General features: G+C 50.8%; 1 protein-coding gene across 1 annotated transcript in view; it reads right to left on the reverse strand.

Annotated features, from left to right (window-relative positions):
• Nucleotides 1-23,040, reverse strand: part of Ptpn11 (protein tyrosine phosphatase non-receptor type 11) — a 54,070-nt gene that overhangs the window by 3,978 nt on the left and 27,052 nt on the right. Inside the window, 8 exon segments of the mRNA XM_028855669.2 lie at nucleotides 456-548; nucleotides 3,070-3,182; nucleotides 12,047-12,198; nucleotides 12,608-12,675; nucleotides 13,532-13,686; nucleotides 17,904-18,035; nucleotides 20,515-20,673; nucleotides 20,776-20,855. Of these exon segments, the coding sequence (XP_028711502.2) occupies nucleotides 479-548; nucleotides 3,070-3,182; nucleotides 12,047-12,198; nucleotides 12,608-12,675; nucleotides 13,532-13,686; nucleotides 17,904-18,035; nucleotides 20,515-20,673; nucleotides 20,776-20,855 (929 nt within the window). The 3' untranslated portion in view covers nucleotides 456-478.

Below are 23,040 nucleotides of genomic sequence, written 5' to 3' on the forward strand. Positions count from 1 at the left end.
TGTGTGTTTCTAACGTACCACACAAGCCTGCGTCACGCATATGGGTCAACCATGGTGACTGACAGAGGCGCACCTCACGGGGAAATGACCCAATCAAAAGCCAGGGGAGCCCAGGAGCCCGTGCCCTCAGGCATGGCTGCTCCTGATGCCAAGAGACCAGAGGTAGCAGGGCCTATGCCACTCAAGTCCAGTTCTACGGCAGCACAGTGATGGCTGCTCTTCGTCACTGCCAACTGTTGAGTGCCAGCCCCACCCCCACGCACAGTTATCTGATCTGATTTTAATGCTCAGTGAGCTGCAAACCTAAGCCAGCCTAGAGAGGGACAAGGCCAGAGAAAGGAGGCTGGTCTGCAGAGCTCAATCACAGTACGTTTTGCTCTGGCATACACAAATCACTGGCCCGTCTAGGAACTCTGTGCATCACAGTCCCAGACAGCGCCATGGCGTGTAGATACCTGCGTGCCGCCACTGGTGGGGCTCATCTGAAGCTCCTCTGCTGCTGCATGAGGCCCACGTTCTCGTAGACCCGAGCACTGTCCTCCCTCATTCTGCAGAGGAAGAAGGAAGACGCCTGAACTCCCGCCATGTCCCATCAGGCCCCGCTCTGTCTCCACACGGACATCAGACAGACATGCGCAGTATCATTAGGAAGTTGGAAAAGCAGCAGGGGCCTTGAGTTCTGTGCCTTCTGAGCGTGGGTGGGGGTAAGGCTGCTCGGAGGACAATAAAGGAGTCATGTGCACGCACACAAGACAGGAACCATGGCCATTTCCAGCAGAACAGGTGAAGGCAGGCTCCAGTCACCTTGAGAGCCTTAGGGGAAGAACTAAAGCATCGGAGGGCCAGCCTCCTTCTGTGAAGAAGGGTACCAGAGGAGTCTGTGTGGCCCAGCAGGACAGCTCTGAGCAGCCCCAGGGCCCAGGATCGGAGGTGTGCCTCCTATGGGGGGACCATGCGAAGGGCAAGGCAGAGTGGCCCTGTTGGGCTCAGGAGAGCTTCCTGGGAGAGGTGCGGGCTCCCCAGTAAGTGACTACGGCTGGTGGTCTAAAACCCCAGCATCCCCAGGCGGCCTGCTGGGAAGAGGGAGACAGGAGGAGGTGACTCAGAAGAGAACACCGTTCCCCAGGATTTCATTTCTGTGTTTAATAGGAAGAGTGTAAACACAGGCCTCTCTCTGCTCTCGGAGCTGTGCAGAGCCAACAGTAAAGTCAGCGGGGCTTTAAAAGCCCACAGCAGAAGCAAACAAGCCAGATTCCAGGGGAAAGAGAAGGTAAATGTTATGGTGGACAGTGAGTTGGCCGAATAGACCTCGCAGCTGCTAGCCACATAACCAGGCTAACCAAGGCTATCCTGATGTGTTTATTTTAAATCAGGAACTGGCAAAGCCCTTCTGGAAAGAACCAGTGTGTGTGTTATGCTTTGGGGTTTTCCTTTCCCAGGCCACGGTGCATGAGGGGCAGAGGGGTGTGGTGTGAGGGATGTGGCTAAGCCCTGATGGACACTGAGCACTGCAGTGACAGGAAGAGCAGGGTGAGAGAGGTCAGAGAGGTCACAGAAGATGTCAGTCCTCGCTGAGCCAACAGCCTGAAACTGTCACTGAAGCTGCAGGGACCTGGGTCTCCTAGAAGGCGAATATGGGTTCTGTCCGAGTCCTGCCTCTCATGGAGTCTTGAATGGCAGGCCACAGAGCACCAGTATGGAGGACTTCACCCCAGAATGGCCTCAAGAGATTTGTGCCTTCAAGAAAGTTGTAAGCATCAGCCCATGGCTCCAGGTTCGAGACTGTGTCTCTCTAACAGACACAGAGGGAGCTCTGAGGAGAGGGGTGCAGCACACTGCTGGTGAGGTACTCAGAACCCTGAGACCTCCTCAGCTGCTGAACTAGCGAGTCTTTGCAGTCTTCAGTGCAGTGAAAAAACTGCAAAAGTCAGGAACGAGTTTCCTTTTTTCATCCCCAGCTCAGTGCTGCTTGGAGTCTGACTGACAGGGCACGGGTCCTTCAGCACCCCACTTCTGAGTGTCTCTAGCTCATCTCACAGGCTAGAAATGTCGGTCACACAGCTTCCTGTCACAGATGTACTATTAAAGTACCTCCCAAATTCTGAAACTATCAAGATGACATCATGCTCGATGCCTCTGGAGGAAAAGCTTTCCCAAGATCTAAGCGCTTCCATTAGAGGGACCCTCCAAGTTGCAAGGTCAGAGGTCACCGTGCTCTTCAGGCTCTGGCTGTAGTTACCAGGGCAAGCTATCATGGGAGTTGACCAAGGTGCTTGAAGTGCAGCTGTGTGACAGCTGTTCCTTGAAAACACAGCTGTCCTCACCACTGCTGGACACTGCTTTCTGACTGCATTTGGTGTATGGAAAGAGCTTTGAGCTTTCCCTTCCGGTTCACTGACCACCAGGGAAAATGAGTCCTTCCCGTGTGTCCCTAAGCCATTTTCCAGCATGCCTATTCATACCTGCCCGTCATTTCCTACTGGGATGGCTGCCCTTTTGTTTTTTATAAGAATTCCTGTAAAAAGCAAAGCTAGGCCTTGCTTTCTTGCTTTCTGACCCTTGGTTTAAAAACCCTGACTGGGCCGGGCAGTGGTGGCGCACGTCTTTCATCCCAGCACTCAAGAGGCAGAGGCAGGTGGATCTCTGTGAGTTCGAGGACAGCCTGGTCTACAGAGTGAGACAGCCAAGGCTACACACAGAGAAATCTTGTCTCGGGGTGGGGGTGGGAGGGAGAAAGAAAAGAAAACCTGACTGGCGGAAGATTGGCAGACCATAGTCATGTCCACACACAAATAGAGAATTTATTCTTACTTGTCAAGGAGTAACAACACATTTTAAGGGCCAGCACCTTGCATTGAAATAATGCCCCCTGGAAAAGGAAAATTAGATTTCCCTAGAGGACCCTGACCTGACAGGCTTAGGGCCACACAGAGTCTGGAAAGCCCAGCACCGGCCTCCTGTTTAGGAACCTGTAGACATTGTCCACACAGTCCCTAGAGAGCCCCTCACCCCAGCCACCCCCATGGCACCATCAATGGGCAGCAAACAGCTGCTGTTAGCTTTACTTACTCTGCACAGGGTGGTGTTGGGGTGCAAGGTGGCAGGGGGCTCTGGTCGCCACTTGTCTGGTCCACCAGGGAATACTTAATATTGGTATACTCATGTCCTTTCCTCTTGCTTTTCTGCAAGTTGAAAAAATACAGGTAAGAAGGTCTGTGAGTGTGTATTCTAAAAGAATACAAGAACAAAAAGCTATTTTATCAAAGGAAAAGAGACAGATGGACAGGCCAAAATCTTAAGAACATTGACATGCTGATCAGACCGTCAGGAACGTGTCTCTTTTCGACCCAGCCCCCTCCGGAGGGATGCTCTGGGACCAGAGTCCCCCAGAGCTCCTGGAGCTGCAGGAAGACAGAAACTGCTCCCTGAGCCAGGCCAGAGGCCCTGCTCCTAAGCACAGAGTTCCTGCTGCCCTTGACGGAGCTCTAATCGCTTAGGGTGTGCGCCCACTCCACCACGTTCAGTAGACAGTAAGGAAGGGATTCACTCCAAGTAGAAATGCATGCAGGGATGGAAGGCACAATAATGCACTTTATTCCTTTAGCACTGAGGGTGTCGCCCAGAGCCCTTGCACATGGTTGGGTGTGTGCCCTGCCACTGAGACACTCCCCCAACCCTGCAGCCTACCTCCTAATACACATCAGAAAAGATCACAGCACCTTCAAGTTTATTTTGACTCTAATGATGTGGGGAGGCAAGGAAACCAACAAAGAAAATCAACAGGAATGTAAGCTCATCTCATGATGTCTTTGTATGTATGTGTGATGTGTAGAGAGCAGAAGACAAGCCCGTGGAGTCAGCGTCTCCTTCTGCCATGGCACTGAGGACTTAGGTTGTCAGGTCTGCACAGCAGTCCTTTTGCCCGCTGCCCCACCCCACTGGCCGGTCACCTTTTCTCATATTCACTGCAGACTGCCACTTCTCAAAGCGGAACCCGAGAGCACGAGAGCACGGAACCCGTCACGAGAGCAGTGGCACCGCCCTGACCTTAGTACTGCTAGGAAGGCAGGGCGGCCATACTGAAGACTGGCATACACCTGGGAACCGCCATCAGCTGCACAGAGAGGTAAAACTGGGAGGCTGGAGACAAAATTAGCAATAAGTGCTTCCTACCTGGCTGTACAAGGCTCAGGGCTTGACCCCCTGGCATTGGAGGAAAGAAAAGATGCCAATGATTCTCAAGAGTGAAAGTGGCACTAACGAGCTAATCTTTAGGGGAAATGAAAAAGCATGTATTGGAGGAACATCTGCATCTGTGTCTCCCTGGGAAAGCCTTGCACTGAAGCCTAAGAACTGGACAGGGGTGGTTGGAATAGGATGCTCTTTATAAATGCCCAAGGGAAAAAAAGAACAGGATGCGTCCATATAGTGAAACAGAATGCAGGAGAGACGGTGTGCAAACAGATTCCTCTAAAATGCTCAGTGGAAAACACAAGCTGAGTAACAACAGGACACCGGGCCCCACTGGCCAACAACTGAACTAGTGAACAATGGTCTCTGCAGTTCCGAGATGTCTATGTTTGTGTTTCACTTATGTATGTACATGTGTGTGTCTGTTTGTGTGCATGCCACATGTGTTCAAGTGCCCTTGGAAGCCACAAGAGGGCGCTGGATTCCCTGAGCTGGAGTTACAGGCTGTTGCTATAATTGCCAACGTGGGTGACAGGAACTGAACTCAGGAACTCTGGAAGAGTGGCAAGGGCTCAGAGTGGCTGAACCTCCTCTCCAGATCATGTACTTGCACTTTAAACAAAGGAAGTCACTTTGGGAACAAAGATGTAGCCCAGTTGGTGAGTGCCTGCCTGCCCAGCATAGGTGCCCTGGCTTCCATCCCCAGCAGCACATTAACCACTCATGATCTCAGCACTAGGAAGGTGGAGCTCAGGGAGGATCAGAAGCTCAAGTTCATCCTCAACTTCACAGTGAGTGGGAAGCAAGTCTGGGCTAAACGGGACCTTGTCTCTACATAAACAAACAAGTAAATACAGCATAGAGCTTGGGGTTGCTCTGGGATTCCAGGGTGGAGACGTCAAAGAGAAACTCAGCTGCACTGTCTGTATCACCAGATGGAGACTGACAGGAGCCCAGCACACCCACAGCTACTCAGGAGCAGAGGTCTAGCACACAGACCTTCAAGCACAGCACACCAGCCCGCAGATCAAAGGGCCGTGCTCCACCACGGAGGCTGGGCCAAAGGAAGGAGGCGCCTGACACCTGACGCAAGCTGCTCACACTGCCACAAGATCCTCAGGAGGGAGTGCTGGGCCCAGGAGCTCAGGTGAGCCCTGGAGGAGGGGTCCCTGTAGGGAGACACCACAGCGCAGGCCTACATCCTGCAGGCCCATTGCAGTGTCCCCAGCCCCCTCTGGGCTAAGGCAAAGGAGGTGAGAGGAGCATTATCAACTTCATACAGTCACCCTCTATATCTGTGGCTCCTACAGATTCAACTGTGAATCAAGAATATCCATAGACAATGATGTGCTGGGCATACGCAGACTTTCCCCACATTCAAGGCCTGCCTGGGCTACATGAAGGCCATGGGAGGACTGAGCAGGTTCTCTGCAAAGCTAAGCCCTCACACAAGGAACGTGAGAATCGGCAGACCTCATGTCTAAGTCTCCTTGGATGTTGATTGACGGCTGCACTGTGTCAGGAGTGGCAATGACCACTGAGCACCACACATGGATGTGCTCCCAGAGCAAAGGCAACAAGGCATTCTGGGACAACAAATCCAGTCAAGGAGGTGGCTTCTCGGTGACCACTCTCCCTTCGCTCTGGGGGAATGAGCCAAAGGAGGGTGAGAACACACCCTGGGACAGAAAAAAAAAAAAAAAGCCACAGTGGCTGTGTGCACACATGATCACAGCACTTGGGAGGAGGAGGCAGGAGGAACAGGACTCTAACCTAGTCTCTGGGCTGGAGAGACGTTGGGGCAGGTAAGAGCTCACACTGCTCCTGCAGAGGACCAGAGTTCAAGTCCCAACACCCTCCTCAGATAGATCACACCTGCCTATAACTCCAGCTCCAGGAGATCTGACACCTCTGACCTTCACAGGCACCTGCATGTGTGTGTACACACCTACACACACAGAGAATTATAAATAAAATATAACTATTTTAAAAGAAAGAAAGGGACCTTGTCTGAAATCTCCTCTCTGACACGGGAGACTGGAAGGGTAGAGGGAGTGGGGGGCAAAAACAGGGAGAGGCTGCACCCCATCAAAGCTGGCCGAACGTAACGTCCCGACTGCGTGCGTGCGTGCGTGCGTGCGTGCGTGCTGCCCAGCAGATCCGCAGAACTTCCTCACCGTGCATGACAGGGATGTCACTCCACTGACAGCGGCCACCCACTTTCTCCTTACTCAGAACCTTCCTGGAGCCAGAACCAACTGTTTCTGCAGGAAGTGGCCAGCGTTCTCTAGGGAGGGACAAGTGACACGGGAGGGCAGGACTATCTGGATGGACGGTGACAGCAGCCCAAGAAGCTCGTCTTCCAGCCATTTAGGAAGAACATCGAGAGAAGCCAGATGGGCCTGTCTTAGTGCTGTGGCTGCCCCATGGGGAGGAGGGGCTCTGTTTTACTTCCAGGTGAGGGGAGGCTCTGTGTTCCCAGTACCTAGGAAACCCCCGGACCAAGGCTACATGTCTGCAATTCATCTATGGTCAACTGATGCTCGGGGAGAAAGACTGAAACCATCTGCAGTGAAGCGTCTTCCATGGGGAGACACTCTGACCTTTCCTAAACTCTAAAGGCAAGCTGCCTCCCAGCCCAGAGCAGGATGGGAGGGCAGGTGCCCCTGGCTGGGACACAGAACCGTGACTCCTTCCAACCCCATCGAGGAATCTCACTATTCTGATTTTCCCCATTCAGCCTCCCAGCCTGAACAAACCATCATGAGTTATGTCTCCAAGTACCCAAGCCTGGTGTCCACCATCCCACAGGAGGCAGGGTCCTCTCTTAAATCAAGGCCATTTTATGCCACTCTTCTGCTTCTGACTGCCAATGGCTTCCACAGAACAGTGTGCAGCCTTGCCGGGCGTTGGTGGCGCACGCCTTTAATCCCAGCACTCGGGAGGCAGAGGCAGGCGGATCTCTGTGAGTTCGAGGCCAGCCTGGGCTACCAAGTGAGCTCCAGGAAAGGCGCAAAGCTACACAGAGAAACCCTGTCTCGAAAAACCAAAAAAAAAAAAAAAAAAAAAAAAAAAAAAAAAAAAAAAAAAAAAAAAAAAAAAAGAACAGCAAGCACTAGCCGGGCGTGGTGGCGCACGCCTTTAATCCCAGCACTTGGGAGGCAGAGGCAGGCGGATCTCTGTGAGTTCGAGGCCAGCCTGGACTACCAAGTGAGCTCTAGGAAAGGCGCAAAACTACACAGAGAAACCCTGTCTCGAAAAACCAAAAAAAAAAAAAAAAAAAAAAAAAAAAAAAAAAAAAAAGAACAGTGTGCAGCCTTCCCAGGGAGGGCCCTGCTCCAGCCGGAATGGAAAGGTGCCCACAGCCTCATACATTTGAGCACCTGCCCCCGCCCCAGCTGGTGATGCTGTTTGGGGAACTGACAGAACCTTTGGCATGGGACCAGCAGGTAGAGGTAGGTCCCCAGGTGCTCTGCTTCTGGTCTTGTCCCTGTTTCCCCATCCAGCCATGTCACAAGCTTCGAGTCATGGAAAGGAGGAAGGGAGGGAAGGAAGGAGGGAGGCAGATGGGCAAAGGAGGAAGTGTTTGTCCGCATGCGTGCGTGTGTGCGCACGCACACACACACACACACACACACACACACACACAGAGAGAGAGAGAGAGAGAGAGAGAGAGAGAGAGAGAGAGAGCGTTCAGCTTAAGAAGGCAACCCATCTGCAGTAACACAGGTGAACCTGGAGGTCATCAAGCTGAGTGAGAGGTGCCAGACACAGAAAGCCAAGCACTCCGTGGAGCCTGACAGACTCCTAGAAACTGTGACTGGAGTGAGGGGGGCGGTGTGAGGGGTGGTCAGAGACAGGTGGTGGGGAGACACTGGTCACAGGTGCACATCCTCGACGTAACATGGAGGTGCTGGAGGCCTCATGCTCAGCACTAGACTGGACAAGACAGAGCAGACCTGAACTCTGAGGAGTGCAGATGCCAACGTCTCAGCACACACAGAAAGAAGTGGGCTGCAGGACGCTGGGCGCAAGGAGCCACCTGACCATGGCGGTCATTCCAGCGTTTCCGCACACCAAAACCAAGGAGATCATTGAAGAAACAGCAAGTGTCATTTGTCAAATGCTATGCGAATGTTTTTAGGCAAGAATTACTGGGGCTGGAAAGACCGCTCAGTGGTTCAGAGCACTGGCTGCTCTTCCAGAGGACCCAGGTTCAATTCCCAGCAACCACATGGCAACTCACAACTGTCTGTAACGCCAGTTCCAGGAGACACAACCCCCTTATACAGACATACATGCAGGCAAAACATCAAGGCACATAAAAATAAATTCATTCATACATTCATTTTTAAAAAAAAGGGGGGGGGGGCAGGTGGTAGATCTCTGTGATTTGAGGCCAGCCTGGTCTACAAAGCGAGTTCCAAGACAGCCAGAGCTACAGAGAAACCTTGTCTCAACAAACAAAAAATATATACACATATATGTATGTATCAATGTATAACTAGTAGGGGAAAAAAAGTACAGTGAGAACTAGGCTGCTTCCAGCCTCAAACACCCCCCCCCACACACACACACACACACCCCGTGGACATCAGTCCAAAGCTTAGGCCATGCTGATTAAGCAATGTGCTGCTGAGCCACGTCCTCAGTTGAGTGTGTCCAAATCTTTTATTCCCCATGTGGGATGTATATGTATATCAATGTGTGTCTGTCTGTCTGTGTGTGTATGTGTGTGTGTGTGTGTGTGTGTACATGCTCGTGCACACATGCACGTGACTCCTGTAATAACTCTCAAGTGAAGAAACCTGTTACCTTCTAGGAGCAAAGCTAACCTGATCATCTTAAATCAACTCAGCAATGGGCACAACACAGAATGGCTGGAGTCTCAGGAGAGGGAACAACTGGCAGCTTCCCATCTGTGGAGGGCAGAGTGACAATGTGACAGAGAAACCGCTCACATGAAAGACAAGCCACACACATGGTGTGACCCTGACCTCAGCAGAGACAGCTTGTAAAGTCTGAATGTGGTGTGTGAGTTGTTTTACCTTTTTGGGGGTGTGCATGTGCAGGCATGCGTGTGCACATGCACGTGAGACCAGGTGCCTGAGGAGGTCAGAACTGGGGGGGAAAGGGTTGGATCCCCTGGAGCCGAAGTTAACTACAGTTTGAAGCCTCCTGACATGGGTGCTCTCTACAAGCAGTGCATGTCCTTAATCTCTGAGCTACTTAATCTTCCAGGCCGTATTTTTGGTTTCTTGCTTGGTTTTGGTTTTATCAAGAGAAGGACTAATGTAGCCCAGGCTAGACTGGGATTTTCGACCTTCCTGCCTTAGCCCCCAAGTGCTTGAGTCACAGAAGTGTGTGGCTGCCCCTGGCATGCTTGTGTGTGGCACTGGGATGGACCCCAGAACCCTGGCGGGTGCTCCCATACTGGGCTAAGCCCCAGGCCTGACCTGAGGTTACACAGAGCATTCTATCCATGTCTGCTTCTCAGCTTGGTAACTGAACCATGACTAGGTAACAAAGTGTCCTTATTTTTTTGAAAATACATACTAACACATTAGAAGCAAAGAGGTATAAATTCATGTAACTTCTAAACGATCCCTTTTTAAATATTACATACATTTTAAAGTTTAAAGAGAGAATGATTGCTTGTGTTAACATCTTAACATTCAGATAAGTTGGGTAAAGGAAATACCACACACTGCTTTTGCAAATAAAGTACTTACTACTATAAATGGAAAATTTTAAAAGCAACCTCTCAACCAAACCGCAGGGACAAGAGGCCTGTTATACACAGACACTCATGGCTGTCCCCACGCTCTGTCCCCAACACCCCCGTCTGTATTTCTTTCTTGCTGGCAAGTGTGCGTATTCTGTCTCTGTCTCTCTCTTTTCCCTTCCTTTCCCATGGCTCTCCACCCAGCTGTCCCTTTCTTGTTTTCATTTAACCTTCTTTAGCAAATTCTTTTACTCCCAAAGGGCCTTAACTCATCCTAAATTGGAAAATGACCACATTTCGAAATAATTCATTATCCTGAATTAGTTTTGTCCTGTTGCTTCATTCAAGGATCTGCTTGACCTGAGAGGGAGCCATGGCGGTGGGTGAGATTGCAAAGTTCTCCTGCAGAGAGAAGCGCAGTTCCCCCTCAGCAATGCTGGGCAGTGCAAGCACACATATCCTGCTCCAAGGGATCTGAGGGTCCATGCGCACCTGTACTAACATGCACAGACCATACATGAACACAGGCTCACACATATTTAAAATTAAATTTAAAAATAAGTGTGGTGGGGGGGTTGGTTCTTTGTGTATCGGTGGCTTCTTTTTCATTGTTGTCTTGTTATTTTTGCAACCAAGTCTCATACAGCTCACGCTGACCAGGAACTCAATAATACATAGCCAAAGATAACCTTGAATTTCTGATCCACCTGTTTCTACCTCTCAATTCTAACACAAATCCAAATCCAAGTGAAACAGAGAACTCCTGGCAAGGTGACAGGATGCTCCTGAGTTGTTCCTAACCAGACTTAGCAACCACGGTGCCACCTCTTTAAATTTATTCTCTGAGCATCTCTTTTTAAACTATTAATGGTCCCAATTAAATGTAATACTGGAAGACATGTATAAAAGAACTCCAGAGTAACCATCTACATTTAGAGGTCTGGGGGTGCAGATCGGTGGTGGGGTGCTAGCCTACTGTGCATGAGGCCCTGGGTTTGCTTTTGTTGAATTCAGATTTAAAACACTAAAGTTCAGGATAGGTAGCTGTCAATCAATCACATGACCTCACATACGTATGCACACTTGATTTCTCAATGTGTGCACAGTGAACCACCTGACACAGGTGTCTGGGTGAGCACCCAAGCTCAGGAAGGGACACTTCCCTCTGGCTCCCAAGGCTGAAGATGTGGTTCTGTTGCTCCAGGCGAGGTACAGCAGCACACACCTTCATCCAGCACTCGGGAGACAGAGGAAGCAGCACCTCTATGAGTTCAAGGCCAGCCTGGGCTACACAGTGAGTTCAAGGCCAGCCTGGGCTACACAGTGAGTTTCAGGCCAGCCTGGTCTACACAGTGAGTTTCAGGCCAGCCAGGACTACACAGTGAGTTTCAGGCCAGCCAGGACTACACAGTGAGATGGTCCTTAAAAAAAAATAATAAAGCTACCCATTAAGAGACAGCCTGCCACATTGTGACCTGCACTGAGTCCCCTTCTCCTGGGCTTTCTGAACAGCAACAGCAGTAAAAAGGACAAATGTGGTTGGTGTTCAAATACCACCCATCTGCTACAACACAATGGGGTTCGGGAGGGGAATAAGCAAAGCGCCCCAAAAGAACAGCTCTCCTCATCTCCCTCGGCTCAGCGCATCCTAATTAACTCCGCTTTGTGTCTGTTATGAATAGCCTCACATGGAAAGGCTCCAACTGCACACTCTTCATTATGCACAGCTTATTAAAATTGAAATTCACTGTTTCAATGCAGCCAAATTAGTGGCTCAAACTGCCATGCTCTATTAAGAACAAGGCATTCATTTTACAAGACGGAATCAGGATAGACCAGCCTAGATCAAAGCTGAAGCAGGCTGGAAACTGCAGGCCCTGAGTTCTAAGCCTGGCGTGTTAAAGTCACTTTCTTTCTGTATGGCAGAGCCTTGACTGTCGGCTCATGATGATGGCACCACACTTCCCTGAGCTAGGAGGCAAAGGATGACCATAGCTTCCAGAGAGACTGACCACTGGGGTGGGAATGTTAACCTTTTCCAGATAAAGAGCCGGTGCTCTGGCTCTAAGAGCACAAGTCCAGGCGGCCTGGACTGGAGCTGAGCCCGTGTGCCAGCCCCTCGTTCCATACCTGCTCCTCCTCAATCCTGCGCTGCAGCGTCTCGATGTAATGCTGGACGGCCATGTAGATGAACCTGTACTGCGCTTCTGTCTGGACCATCCCTGACCTCTGGGACCGAACCATCTGAATGGTTTTAGGAACATCGATGTCGCAGTCCACACCTGCAAAGCAAAGATCCTGACGCTGCAGGAGTGCTAAGGCCAGGCTGAGCTGCTGGGCACCCACTCTCCACAGCAGGAAGGGGCACAGAGCTGGTCTTTCCCACACCACGAGCCATGGGGGATGCCCAGGACTCCTGAGCCAATGCTCAGGACAATGCCAGGAGCTGCTAGGGCAAAGTGCCACCCCACCCCAGAGGCAGGGAATGAGTGGCTGGGGGCCTCATGACACGGGTAACAGAAGGCACAGTGATGGGGCCAGAACTTAGGACACCGCTGACAGTAACAGCTGAACAGGAGAACTCACTGGAAGTGAATCTCATCATATTTAAATGACCATCTCCTTTCCCTGGCACTCTCCTTTCACAAACTAGAACAGGAACTGTGGCTTCTTGTCCTCCAGATGACCTACCTTTCTCTCTAATGATGTCAATAAGGATATCAATCACGATGAATGTTCCTGTCCGGCCGATTCCAGCACTGTGGGGAGAAGAATAAACAGCAGGGATGCTGGAGTCACTGTGGGGGTTTCACACTAAGAACCAAGCTATTAAAGCCCGCAGGCTCTGCTCTGTGGGTCTAGAAGATGCTGGTCACAGCTACACACCAACTCCTCCCCGCCCCATCCCTAAGGTGTCAGATCCCTCTCTTCCTGATATGGGTCTGTAGGGTATCCTTGCTTCCTCAGCCGTGGAATGGGGGGATGACAATATCTCTTGGGGGCTTGCCATGAGGTTCACACTGCTGAGCAACACATGACATCTTTACATCTTTTCTCTACTCCCAACTTTTACTTAAAAACAGTTGGACATATTATGGCTCTTCTGAGCAGAGAAACTTGCCCACAGACTCGTGGCTTCCTGTCTTAAAAGGCCACAGCAGACATTCAAAGGAAGAAATGTGTGTTCCTTTCTTTCTTAAATAGCCATCTAGCTGCAAAACCTACATTAATGGTGGTTTAAAAACAAAACAACAACAAAAAAGAACTGAACAGGCCAGCACTTGGGAGGCAGAGGCAGGGGAGTCACTGCAAGTCCAAGGCCAACCTGACCTACATAGTGAGATCCTATCACAAAATAACAATCACAAAAACAAACCACTGAATAATGAAAGCTTCACTCATTTCTAGATTGGTTCAACGTGTGAATGAGAGTTTAGGAAACCTAATCAGGAAGCCCACACCCTCTGCCGTGGTGACCCTGGAGCAGCCTCCACTGAGTCCCACAGGGGAAGTGACTGGGTGCTGGGCAAGCAGAGTGCTGGGAAGGGCGGGTCACATCTCCAAAGAGAACAGAGCCCCACAGCTGAGTTTAAAGAAAGCAAGCTGGGTTGTCACCTGCAGTGAACCACGACAGGGCCTGCATCCACGATGCTCTCCTGCTTGTGGTGAACCTCCTCCAGGAAGTCCAGCACACCTCCAGGGTCGCTGGGCACGCCATGGTCCGGCCAGGTCCGAAAGTGGTACTGCCAGACGGTTCTCTCTGTATTTCCCTGGAGTAGAGCCAAGAAAAGCCAGAACAGAATTAAATAAATCAAGGGTTGAGGAACCATGGCCTCTAAACTTTCCTAGCACCTTCTAGAATGGAAAGCCCAGAATCTCTGGCTCCAAGGAGCACTCGAAGGCTAATGGGCCAGCCTGGAGGCAGCGTCTGCCTATCAGGCGATCTAAGACATCCAGCATGGCAATTTGTTCTCTGGCTAACCATAGCCAAAACACAGCTCTGAGTCACCAGAACAGACCATGTTCCCCTCCTTCCTCAGTCAGGTGGCACTCAACTCCAGAGGCGGCTGAGGTCCCTGAGGATGGCAGCCTGGCAAACTCTGGCTCCTCTCAAGCATTTGCTCCACTGTCCTCTCGTATCATCGCCCTTGGTGGCTCACACAGGCACTCACGCCCATGACAGCACTGTCCCAGCTGAAGATGGGCTCTGTGAATGTGATGGTGAGACCTGGGCTCAAATCCCAGGCGGCCCCTTACTGGAGAGTCACCGTTGCATAACTCAAACCCCCAAATCCACTTGCAAAGAAATCTCTCCCACCGAGGGATTAAAGGAGCAGAACAGAGCTTCTTCCAGCAAGCAGGAAGTAACTGGGGACTGAGGACATCCTGGCTCTTCTGAGTGACAATGGCCAGGGACCAACAGAGGCACCAGGACCATGGGACCACAGAAAAAGGAAAGGAAGAAGAGAGGGAGGGAGGGACAGAGGAAGGGAAAGACAGAAGGACAGAGGAAGGAAGGCTACAATAGCAACCAACACTGGTGAATTTTCTCGCACCCAGGACTCTTGCCGTGATTAAAAACTCTCTTGTGTGCTACACGCATTTCATTTGCCGATGTCATGGGAAACTATCCTTGTCGTTACTAAGTGACCTGAAACTCAGATAGCTCCGTGGGTCACAGACAGGCCAGCAAGAGAAACGGAGCATGCACAGCCTCACTGTGCAGCAACACCCCTTCTAGGCCAGGGCATTTCTGTACATCAGTGCTGTACAAGCAGGTGATCTGTCATCATCAAGGCAGGAGCAGGGGGGGCCATGTCAGCCCCCATGTCAGCACACGTGTGCCAACATCTCCCAGATCTCCCTCTCAAAACCTCCTGGTAAGCAGGAGGGAGCGAGACCTGTGGCATTGTCTCAGTTCCCAGAGACAAGTCACACAGCAGTCACACCTTTCAAGGAGAGGGGGAGGGGAGTGGGTAAGACAAATGACTTCTCACTAGCACCAAGGGAGAGAGACCACCTGCTGCTCAGAAACCCTCACCAGCCTGGCAGTTCATCACAAAACCTCACAAGAGGGCTGGCAAGGCAGCTCAGTGGCCGAAGGCACCTGCCACCAAACCTGACAACCCAAGTTCAAGCCTCAGAATCCTCGCGGTAGATAGAAGAGCACCAACCCCTCACAGCTGTCCTCCGACCTCCACAGGTGTGCCATGAGGAACACACCTCCTGTAGCATGTACACACCATGCACACACCCTTCAGAGAACACATGAAACAGATCCCTTTCTGCTCATCATCAGCCCTAGGCTCTGTTCCTCCTGCCCTCCCAGCACCACAAGGCAAACAGCCCACCCACAATGCACTGGGTCACTGCCCTCTGCCCAGCTTCCCTGACACCTGCACTTCCATGGCTCAAAGGCACTTCCACAGGATCCCTGCTGCTCCTCCTGCGGCCCACCCTGCAAGCCTGTGGGTCATCCTATGCTCACCACCTAACCCACCATTGTCCTCTACAAGGACCCCAAGCCAGCCCTCTGCTGTCCAGCCCCCCTGCAGCACCCCAGCCAAGCCCCACGATCTCACCACCCTAGACAGCAGCCTCCAACTGGTCCTAAGCTCCACTGCAATGGCCTCAGCCCCTCCAGTTCGACAGGGCAGAGGGTAAGTGCCAGCTCCGGCTGCCCACATCACTAAGGTAAATACCATCTCTTTCCTGGCCCATCTCACCACACTGTGTTCTTTGACTTGGCCCTAACTGCACTCTATAGTGACATATTGGGGCACAGGATTCCTGGCTCGAAGTATTCTAGACAGTGGAGTGTAACCTGAGGGAGGGACAATACCCGTGTTAACTCCCCAGCTGTCTCCAGCAAGCAGCACAGTGCTAGAACAAATGTATGACTCATAACTGTCCAGACACCTGATGGACACGCCTACTCAAAGGCTCAGCTCGGTGCATCCGGAAGGAAGTGGATGTCCACACAGCAGCTCTGCTTCTGGCTTTTCTCACGGTTGACACAACACTACTGTCCAGTCAGACTCAAAAGTTCTAAGACACCTTTGGTCTCTCTTTCCCTTCAATAGCCAAACTGTCCCGATGCCCTGCAGATGCCTTCCCAGGCGCCTGACGCTGCTTCTCTGCCAGTCCGTTCCCAACGAAAGGCATAAGCAGAGCAGGAAAACCCACTGCAGGAGACATGGAGAGCTGGCCAAAGGCCTAGACTAACACAAAATTTGTCTCCTAGTAGGCCTCCTGGCCAGTAGTCACATCCCCCCTGTCCCGATCCAAGGGCTGCAGAGACCTCCCCACACTCAGCTTTCCACCTGTTCACTGGGCCCAAGAACTGAGACAAGCTCCATGTGGTGACTAAAGCTCAACGCTCTTAACAGAGTATCTTCAAACCACAGGTAGAAGGAGAAGCAATCCCATCCCTTGTCCTCTAAACTCTATGCTCATGCATGCACATGTAAAAATAAAGAAATACACTTGAATACGCAGGAGCCGGATATTGTGGGGCACATCTTTAATTTCAGCACACAGGAGACAGAGGCAGGTGGATTTCTGTGAGTCTGAGAGGAGCCTGGTCTATATTGCAAGTTCCAGGCCAGCCAGGGCTACATAGTGAGACCCTGTCTCAAAATAAGTAAATAAACAAAATAAAATAAAATAAAAATACTCAGCCAGTCTGGTGGCACACACCTTTAATCCCAGCACTAGGGAGGCAGAGGCAGGAGGATCTCTGTGACTTTGAGGTTAACCTGTCTCTGTAGCCAGTTCTAGGCCATCCAGGGATACAGAGTGAGACCCTGTCTCAAAACGATAATAATGAACATAAATAAGCTAAACTAATTATTTTTTAAAATAATTCTTCCCAATGTGGCCTACCCCAAGAGTATGTCCTCAACACCCTCCCCCTCCTCTCCCGCCCTCTATCCCATTTTCCTGCAGTCAGGACTTCAGTATGTGGCTCAAGGAACACCTGTGCCCAGAAGGCACACCAGAGAGGGGCCCACCCCAACTCCAGCTGGGGAAGCCACACTGAGCACATCCGCCTGAAGCAGGGCTATCTGTGTGCAGGGCTTCTCATTGTGCTTAGATGGAATCCACGAGGGCGAGAGTGGTTTCCTCCGTCTTGGAGTCCCCAAAGACATCAAATTAAGCCCTTCTAAATACGAAATAAAAATGACTCCAAACCAAATCCTGTTTTGTCTTGGAGCCAGCCACTCCACGAGCAATCCTGAGCCACAAGTCATGACAAACATCTGACAAAAGCAGGTGGTGGTCACACACACCTTCAATCCCAGCACTCGGGAGGCAGAGACAGGCGGATCTCTGTGAGTTCGAGGCCAGCCTGGTCTACAGATCGAGTTCCTGGATAGCTGGGGCTACACAAAGACACCCTGTCTGGAGAAAAAAGAGAAAGCTGCCACACTGACCATGATCACAGACAGGCGCTCCTGCTCCCTCTGCTTTCATGCGTGGCTCCTCCACTCGACATCTCAGCAAGTGTCACCCTCAGGGACCCTCCCCTACCCACCCTGTCTCATGTACCAACCACTTTTTTTTTTTCCAAATAAGGTTTCTCTGTGTAGCCCTGGCTGTCCTAGAACTCACTCTGTAGATCAGGCTGGCCTTGAACTCAGAGAGACCCACCTGGCTCTGCCTCCCAAGTGCTGGGATTAAAGGTGTGCGCCACCACCGCCCGGCTTACCAGTCACTCCAGAACACATCACAGGAGCTGAAGGCCAGCGGCTGGTAGTCACATTCACCTACATCTCTCCAGGCTCCGTGAGGGCAGGACCGGGGCCTGTCTTGCTCACTAGGCACAGCAGTGTTGAACTGGGCCCAGCACCTACAAGGCACCCACTAAGGCCATCCAATCAGTGAGTGACAGGACACAGGACAAAGGTTGAGTGCGGGCAGGGGCGCCACAAATGACTGTGAGCCACAGAAAGCCACAGTCTCTAGAATACGACAATATACTTACTTGTCCGACCTTGGAGAGCTTGAGTTCTCTTAAGGTATAGTCATGAGCGGCACTTTCTTTGACGTTCCTAACACGCATGACCCCATATTCTTTGAGCGCATACTCATCAGGCCAGTACTTGACGCACTTGCTCTGGAAGGGACCAGTAGAGAGCCTGTTAATGTCCAAACCCTGAACGAAGCCCAAACAGCAGTGAACAACTGTCCAGTCCTGCTCCGGACACCAGCAAGGAGAGGAGCCTACCTCCTCCTTTAGGTTGCCAACAACAGAAAGGAGCAATTCGAGTAAGCAAAGCAGGCCAAAGGGGAGGAGGAGAGCAGATGTGGCACATCAGCCTGATCCCCCATCCCCCACCCTCTCCCCTCCCTGCCAAAGCAGAGTCAACACCTGCTTATTCAGCTCTGAGGAAGAAAGAAGCCAAGTGGGAGGAACCAGCCAATGGAAGACTGTCCCCTGGCAAGCAGAATTTCCAACCCCAGCACTGACCCGTCATTCTGAGGGGAAGCCAGGCTGCTCACACTGTCCCATCACTGATTTCTCTATATCCGGACTCATCTTACACCAACCACACACACACCAGCTTCCCAGAACTGAGAACACAGACTGCAATAGCCGCTGGCTTCAAGAACAAGTGGGACAAGCACACTCCATTATTACTTCCGGCACTTGGGAGGCAGAGCCAGGTGGGTCTCTGTGAGCCTGGGGCCAATCTGGTCTACACAGCAAGTTCCAGGCCAACTAGAACTGCATAGAGGGACCCTGAACCGATGGACTGAAAGCTGAGTGTGCACACTTGCAGCCCCAGAAGGCAGAGACAGGAGAATACTTCACTTTGAAGGCCAGCCTGGTCTACATAGCAAACACCAGCCCAATGAGAACTATATAGCAAGACCCAGTCTCAAAACAAACAAACAGCCAAGAACAACAAAAACAGAGCAGGCAGTTGAGAAAGGTAACAATGATGTAAAGGAAAGAGGTCTTGTCCAGCTGAGGAATGAGCTTGCATCTACCAGGTGATAAGGCTGAGGCAGAGTATCTTCCGTTTCTCTCTTCCTGGCACCAGTTGCCCACGACACTCACTTTCTAAAACCAACAACAACAACAACAACAACAACATGGGCAAGAGAAATCTGCACCGAGGACTAAGAACACCGGGCAGCTGCAGGTGATGAGAAACAAGAGCACAGCCAGCTACAGAACTCAGTGATTAATGCAGAGAAGACCCCGAGGCAGGAGAGGCTGATGGAATGGTGTGGTCTCTTATTCTGAATCCAACTGTGCATCTGTGTTTGACAGGTCTGATAGGATTCTATCATCCCTGATGGAATGGTGCTGGTTTCTGGACAATCAATTCAGAGGACTGTACTAGTCACTACAGAGAACACAAAATCATCATGACTTGAAGATGAACATTTTAGCTGACTCTCAACACCTGCAAGCTGCTGCCCTCTACCCAGTTTTCCGAGTACTGCAGAGGAGCTGTGCAGGGGAGGTGTCGCGGTCTGGCTCTCTGTCTGTGCAGTGGGAACACAGGCTGTGCACACTCCCAGGGAAATGGAAGACTGGGTCAAGGATGTGAGGACTAGAGCGGAGCACCGGGCCCAACTCTGCCCGATCTGTCTGCTCTGGAGTTTCCAAGCGCATGTCTAATAGGCTGACCTGACTCCTTGGCTACAGGCCTAAGGTGACCTCTCACACCTCCACAGAGCAGGAGCCAGGACTGGGAGAAGCTGTAACTGCCCAGGAACTCAGGACACCTGACATCACTGCTGAAAGCACTTGGAAGCGCGCCACCCAGAACCCTGCACAGTCACGTGCTCCTCAGCTGCCAGGCTCAACTCCCAAGAGCCCATCTGTCTTGGGTGAGCTTCTACACGAGATTGTAAAATTGTACGCAATCTTTATATAAACCAATAAAGGATATCCAAACAAAAACTCTAGCCACAACACAAATAAAAACCAAGACACTTCCATATTAAAAACCTATAAATTGATTTCACTTTGAGATGATGCAAAGATAGCACATTCTTTCAAGGAGATGCCTGCTGCTTTCCTGGAGGTGTGGCACACTGAGTTCTAGGAATGCACAGCATCCTAAGAACATGGGGAGCTCAGCTCAAGGCTATGAGGCTGGGGAGTGGGGTGGGGTATGACAGTTCTAGAGGGTGGCTAGGTGGCTGATGCAAAGTAATACATATACACAGAGGCCCAACAACTCTTGACATCTAATCCAGACAAACATAGGCCACAGTCTGCGAAGAAATGAAGGAAAAGAACAAGACTGTTCAGCTGAGCAAAACCACACTACAGCAGCCAGAGGATCGGTTCATCCATAGCACAAAACACAGGCTACAGGCCAAATGTGTGCTAACAGTGGAAGACACCACCCATCCAATCAAGCACCACCAAGAAGCAAAAGGGAGCTACTGTGGGAAGGTGCAGCTCAGGTGGAGCCCAGCGCAGAAGAACCACACATCCAAATACGTCAAGAACATTTTATCAGGCGCTGGGGACAATGGGCGCACACTGGCTGGGCACACACAAAGCAAAGGGCTGAGTGAGTGTGGGGGGGTGGGCAGGGGGTGGTGTCAGAAAAGATGACAGTGCATACCTTCCCTCTCTCCACCTCCTTTGTGGTCATGACAATGACCCGAGAGTTCTCCTGGAACACCATCCTCCAGAAATCATTCACCGTGTTCTGCAGGCAGCCCTGAGTGGCAATGTAACTCTTTTTGGGCTTCGAATTGTTGCACTTGGTTTCAAATTCAGGCTAGAAATTAGGAAGAAAAGCCTCAAACATTTGAAAGACGGTGTCACGGGCACAAAGACACACGTGACATATGACAGAAATCACAGTGCGGATCAAGCTTACCATGATGATGTTCGCGTTGATGTAATCAGAAACAGGCTCGTTGGGATCCCCATCGTGCAGGACGACCCTGGTGTGATCAACTGAGGAGAAAAAGATGACAGCCAGTCAGCCCAGAGCTCCAGTACCAGCCGGGCAGCCTCCAGCCAGCCAGTCTAACGGAAGTCCTTCACAAGACCAACTGGAATGTGACAAGGCATGCCACGGCACTTTCTCAGAACTCCCTGTCTCTATGATGCTGTGGGCGCAGGTAGGGTACAGGATTCACCACAGAGAGGCAGACATCGGGTGCTGAGAACCTTCTACTTCATTGCTGGAACTTCTTAGGAGTCTAAAAGGTTTCGGTGCCTGTTTGTTTTCTTCCTGTTAGGGTTTGGTAGTAAAGGTGGGGATTGAACCCAGGGCCTGGAGCATGCCAGGCAAACACTGTGCCACTGAGCTATATATCCCCAGCTGGTTTTTAAATAAGATTAAAGTACCAACAATGATGTCTAAGATCTTCAAGGTCATGTAGGGAAAGAGAAGTGGATCAGAGCAGAGACAGAACAAGGCTGCACCCAAGCTGGCTGCTGCTGAAGCCAGTCAAGAGGTACGCTCAGCTTCTGTTCGTTAATCAATTTCAAGTGCTCCATAGTAAAAGGTAAAGAGGCAGAGTGCAATACAGTATCTGTAAGACCGGATTCCTATAGTATCAGTTGTCCTCATCTGTACAAAAATACACTACTGGTATAAAAATCTGAGTGCTCTGTAAAAAACGTATTTTATGATAGGAATTAGCAACAGGGCTCATAGGATGCTGCAGGCCTGGAATCTCAGCTACTCAGAAGGATGAAACAGGAGAATCGCAAGTTCAAAGCCTGCCTGGGCAACTTAGAGAAACTGACTCAAAACAAAAAGTTTAAGAAAGGGCTGGTGTAGCAAGGCCCTAGGTTCAATTACCAACATTTTTTAAAAAAGGCTCAGTGGAAACATCTGATTGGGTCATTAATTAATACAGCAGCAGGCAGGGCATTTGAGAAATTGTAAGCAACTGCTTCCTTCAGCTTTTCCTATAGCTGCCCTTTACAGTGAGAAGCAGCAGAGCTGAGAGGAGAAAACTTAGAAACAAAAAGAACAAGGCTCCTCAAGGCCACCAGGACCCTGCTACAGCGCCACACAGCTCTCCGTAAACTCCTGTTTGCTTTTCCCATGAGAGCAATGCCCCCCCATCCTCACCTCCAGTTAGATAGCCGTGTGAAACACACACATACACATACACATACACATACACATACACATACACATACACATACACACACACACACACACACAGCTTATAAGAACTCATGAGCTGGGTGGTGGTGGCGGCGGCGGCGCACGACTTTAATCCCAGCACTCGGGAGGCAGAGGCAGGCGGATCTCTGTGAGTTGGAGGCCAGCCTGATCTACAGAGCGAGATCCAGGAAAGGCGCAAAGCTACACAGAGAAATCACACACACACACACACACACACACACACACACACACACACACACACCACACACAAAAAAAAAAAAAGAAAGAAAGGAAAAAGAAAAAAAAAACTTATGAGGCAGCTTTGACCAGCTGAACTGTGAAGGCAATGCTTTCCAATTCTGCTCCAGTAGTCCAGCAGAAACCCTCCACACCCAGAGGCACACATCTACAGAAAGCTGTCTCTACGTGAACCAGGTAGACACACCATCAATTTGTGCATCAGATTCGGCTTTCTTTTCTCTTCTTTTAGATAAAGGGTGTATTTATACTGACATTCTAAATGTTCCCTTTCCCCCATGAAAGCCTGCACAGACCACCCTGCAGATCTTGCATCATCAAAAGATGCCAAGAACACTGCATGGGGCCTGAGTGGCTGCTTCTCCCACTGACGACGACGACGACCTTGCTAAATGAGTTCGTGAGATGAGGAAAATAAGAACGCTTCCTTTCATGCACACAGACATGCAGGCAAAACACACATGCACATAAAACAAGATGGGGGGAGAAAAGAACATCTGCTGCTTTAGCCGGCCCTTCGGGTGCACGTCCGTGGTCCCAGATATTTAAGAGGTAGAGGTAGGAGCATAGCAAATTCAAGATCTGCCTGAGCTACTGAGTAAGTTCAAGACCAGCCTGGGCAAAACAGTGAGACCCTCTCTCAAAATAAAAGGAAAAAAGAGGTCTGGGTGTTTAAGTTCAGTCTCTATGTTCTTGCCATTCAAGCATGAAGCCCCGAGTTTGATCCTCGGAAACCACTTTTAAAAGCTGGGCGTT

Source organism: Peromyscus leucopus, chromosome 23, assembly GCF_004664715.2.
Source record: "Peromyscus leucopus breed LL Stock chromosome 23, UCI_PerLeu_2.1, whole genome shotgun sequence".
NCBI lineage: Eukaryota > Metazoa > Chordata > Mammalia > Rodentia > Cricetidae > Peromyscus > Peromyscus leucopus.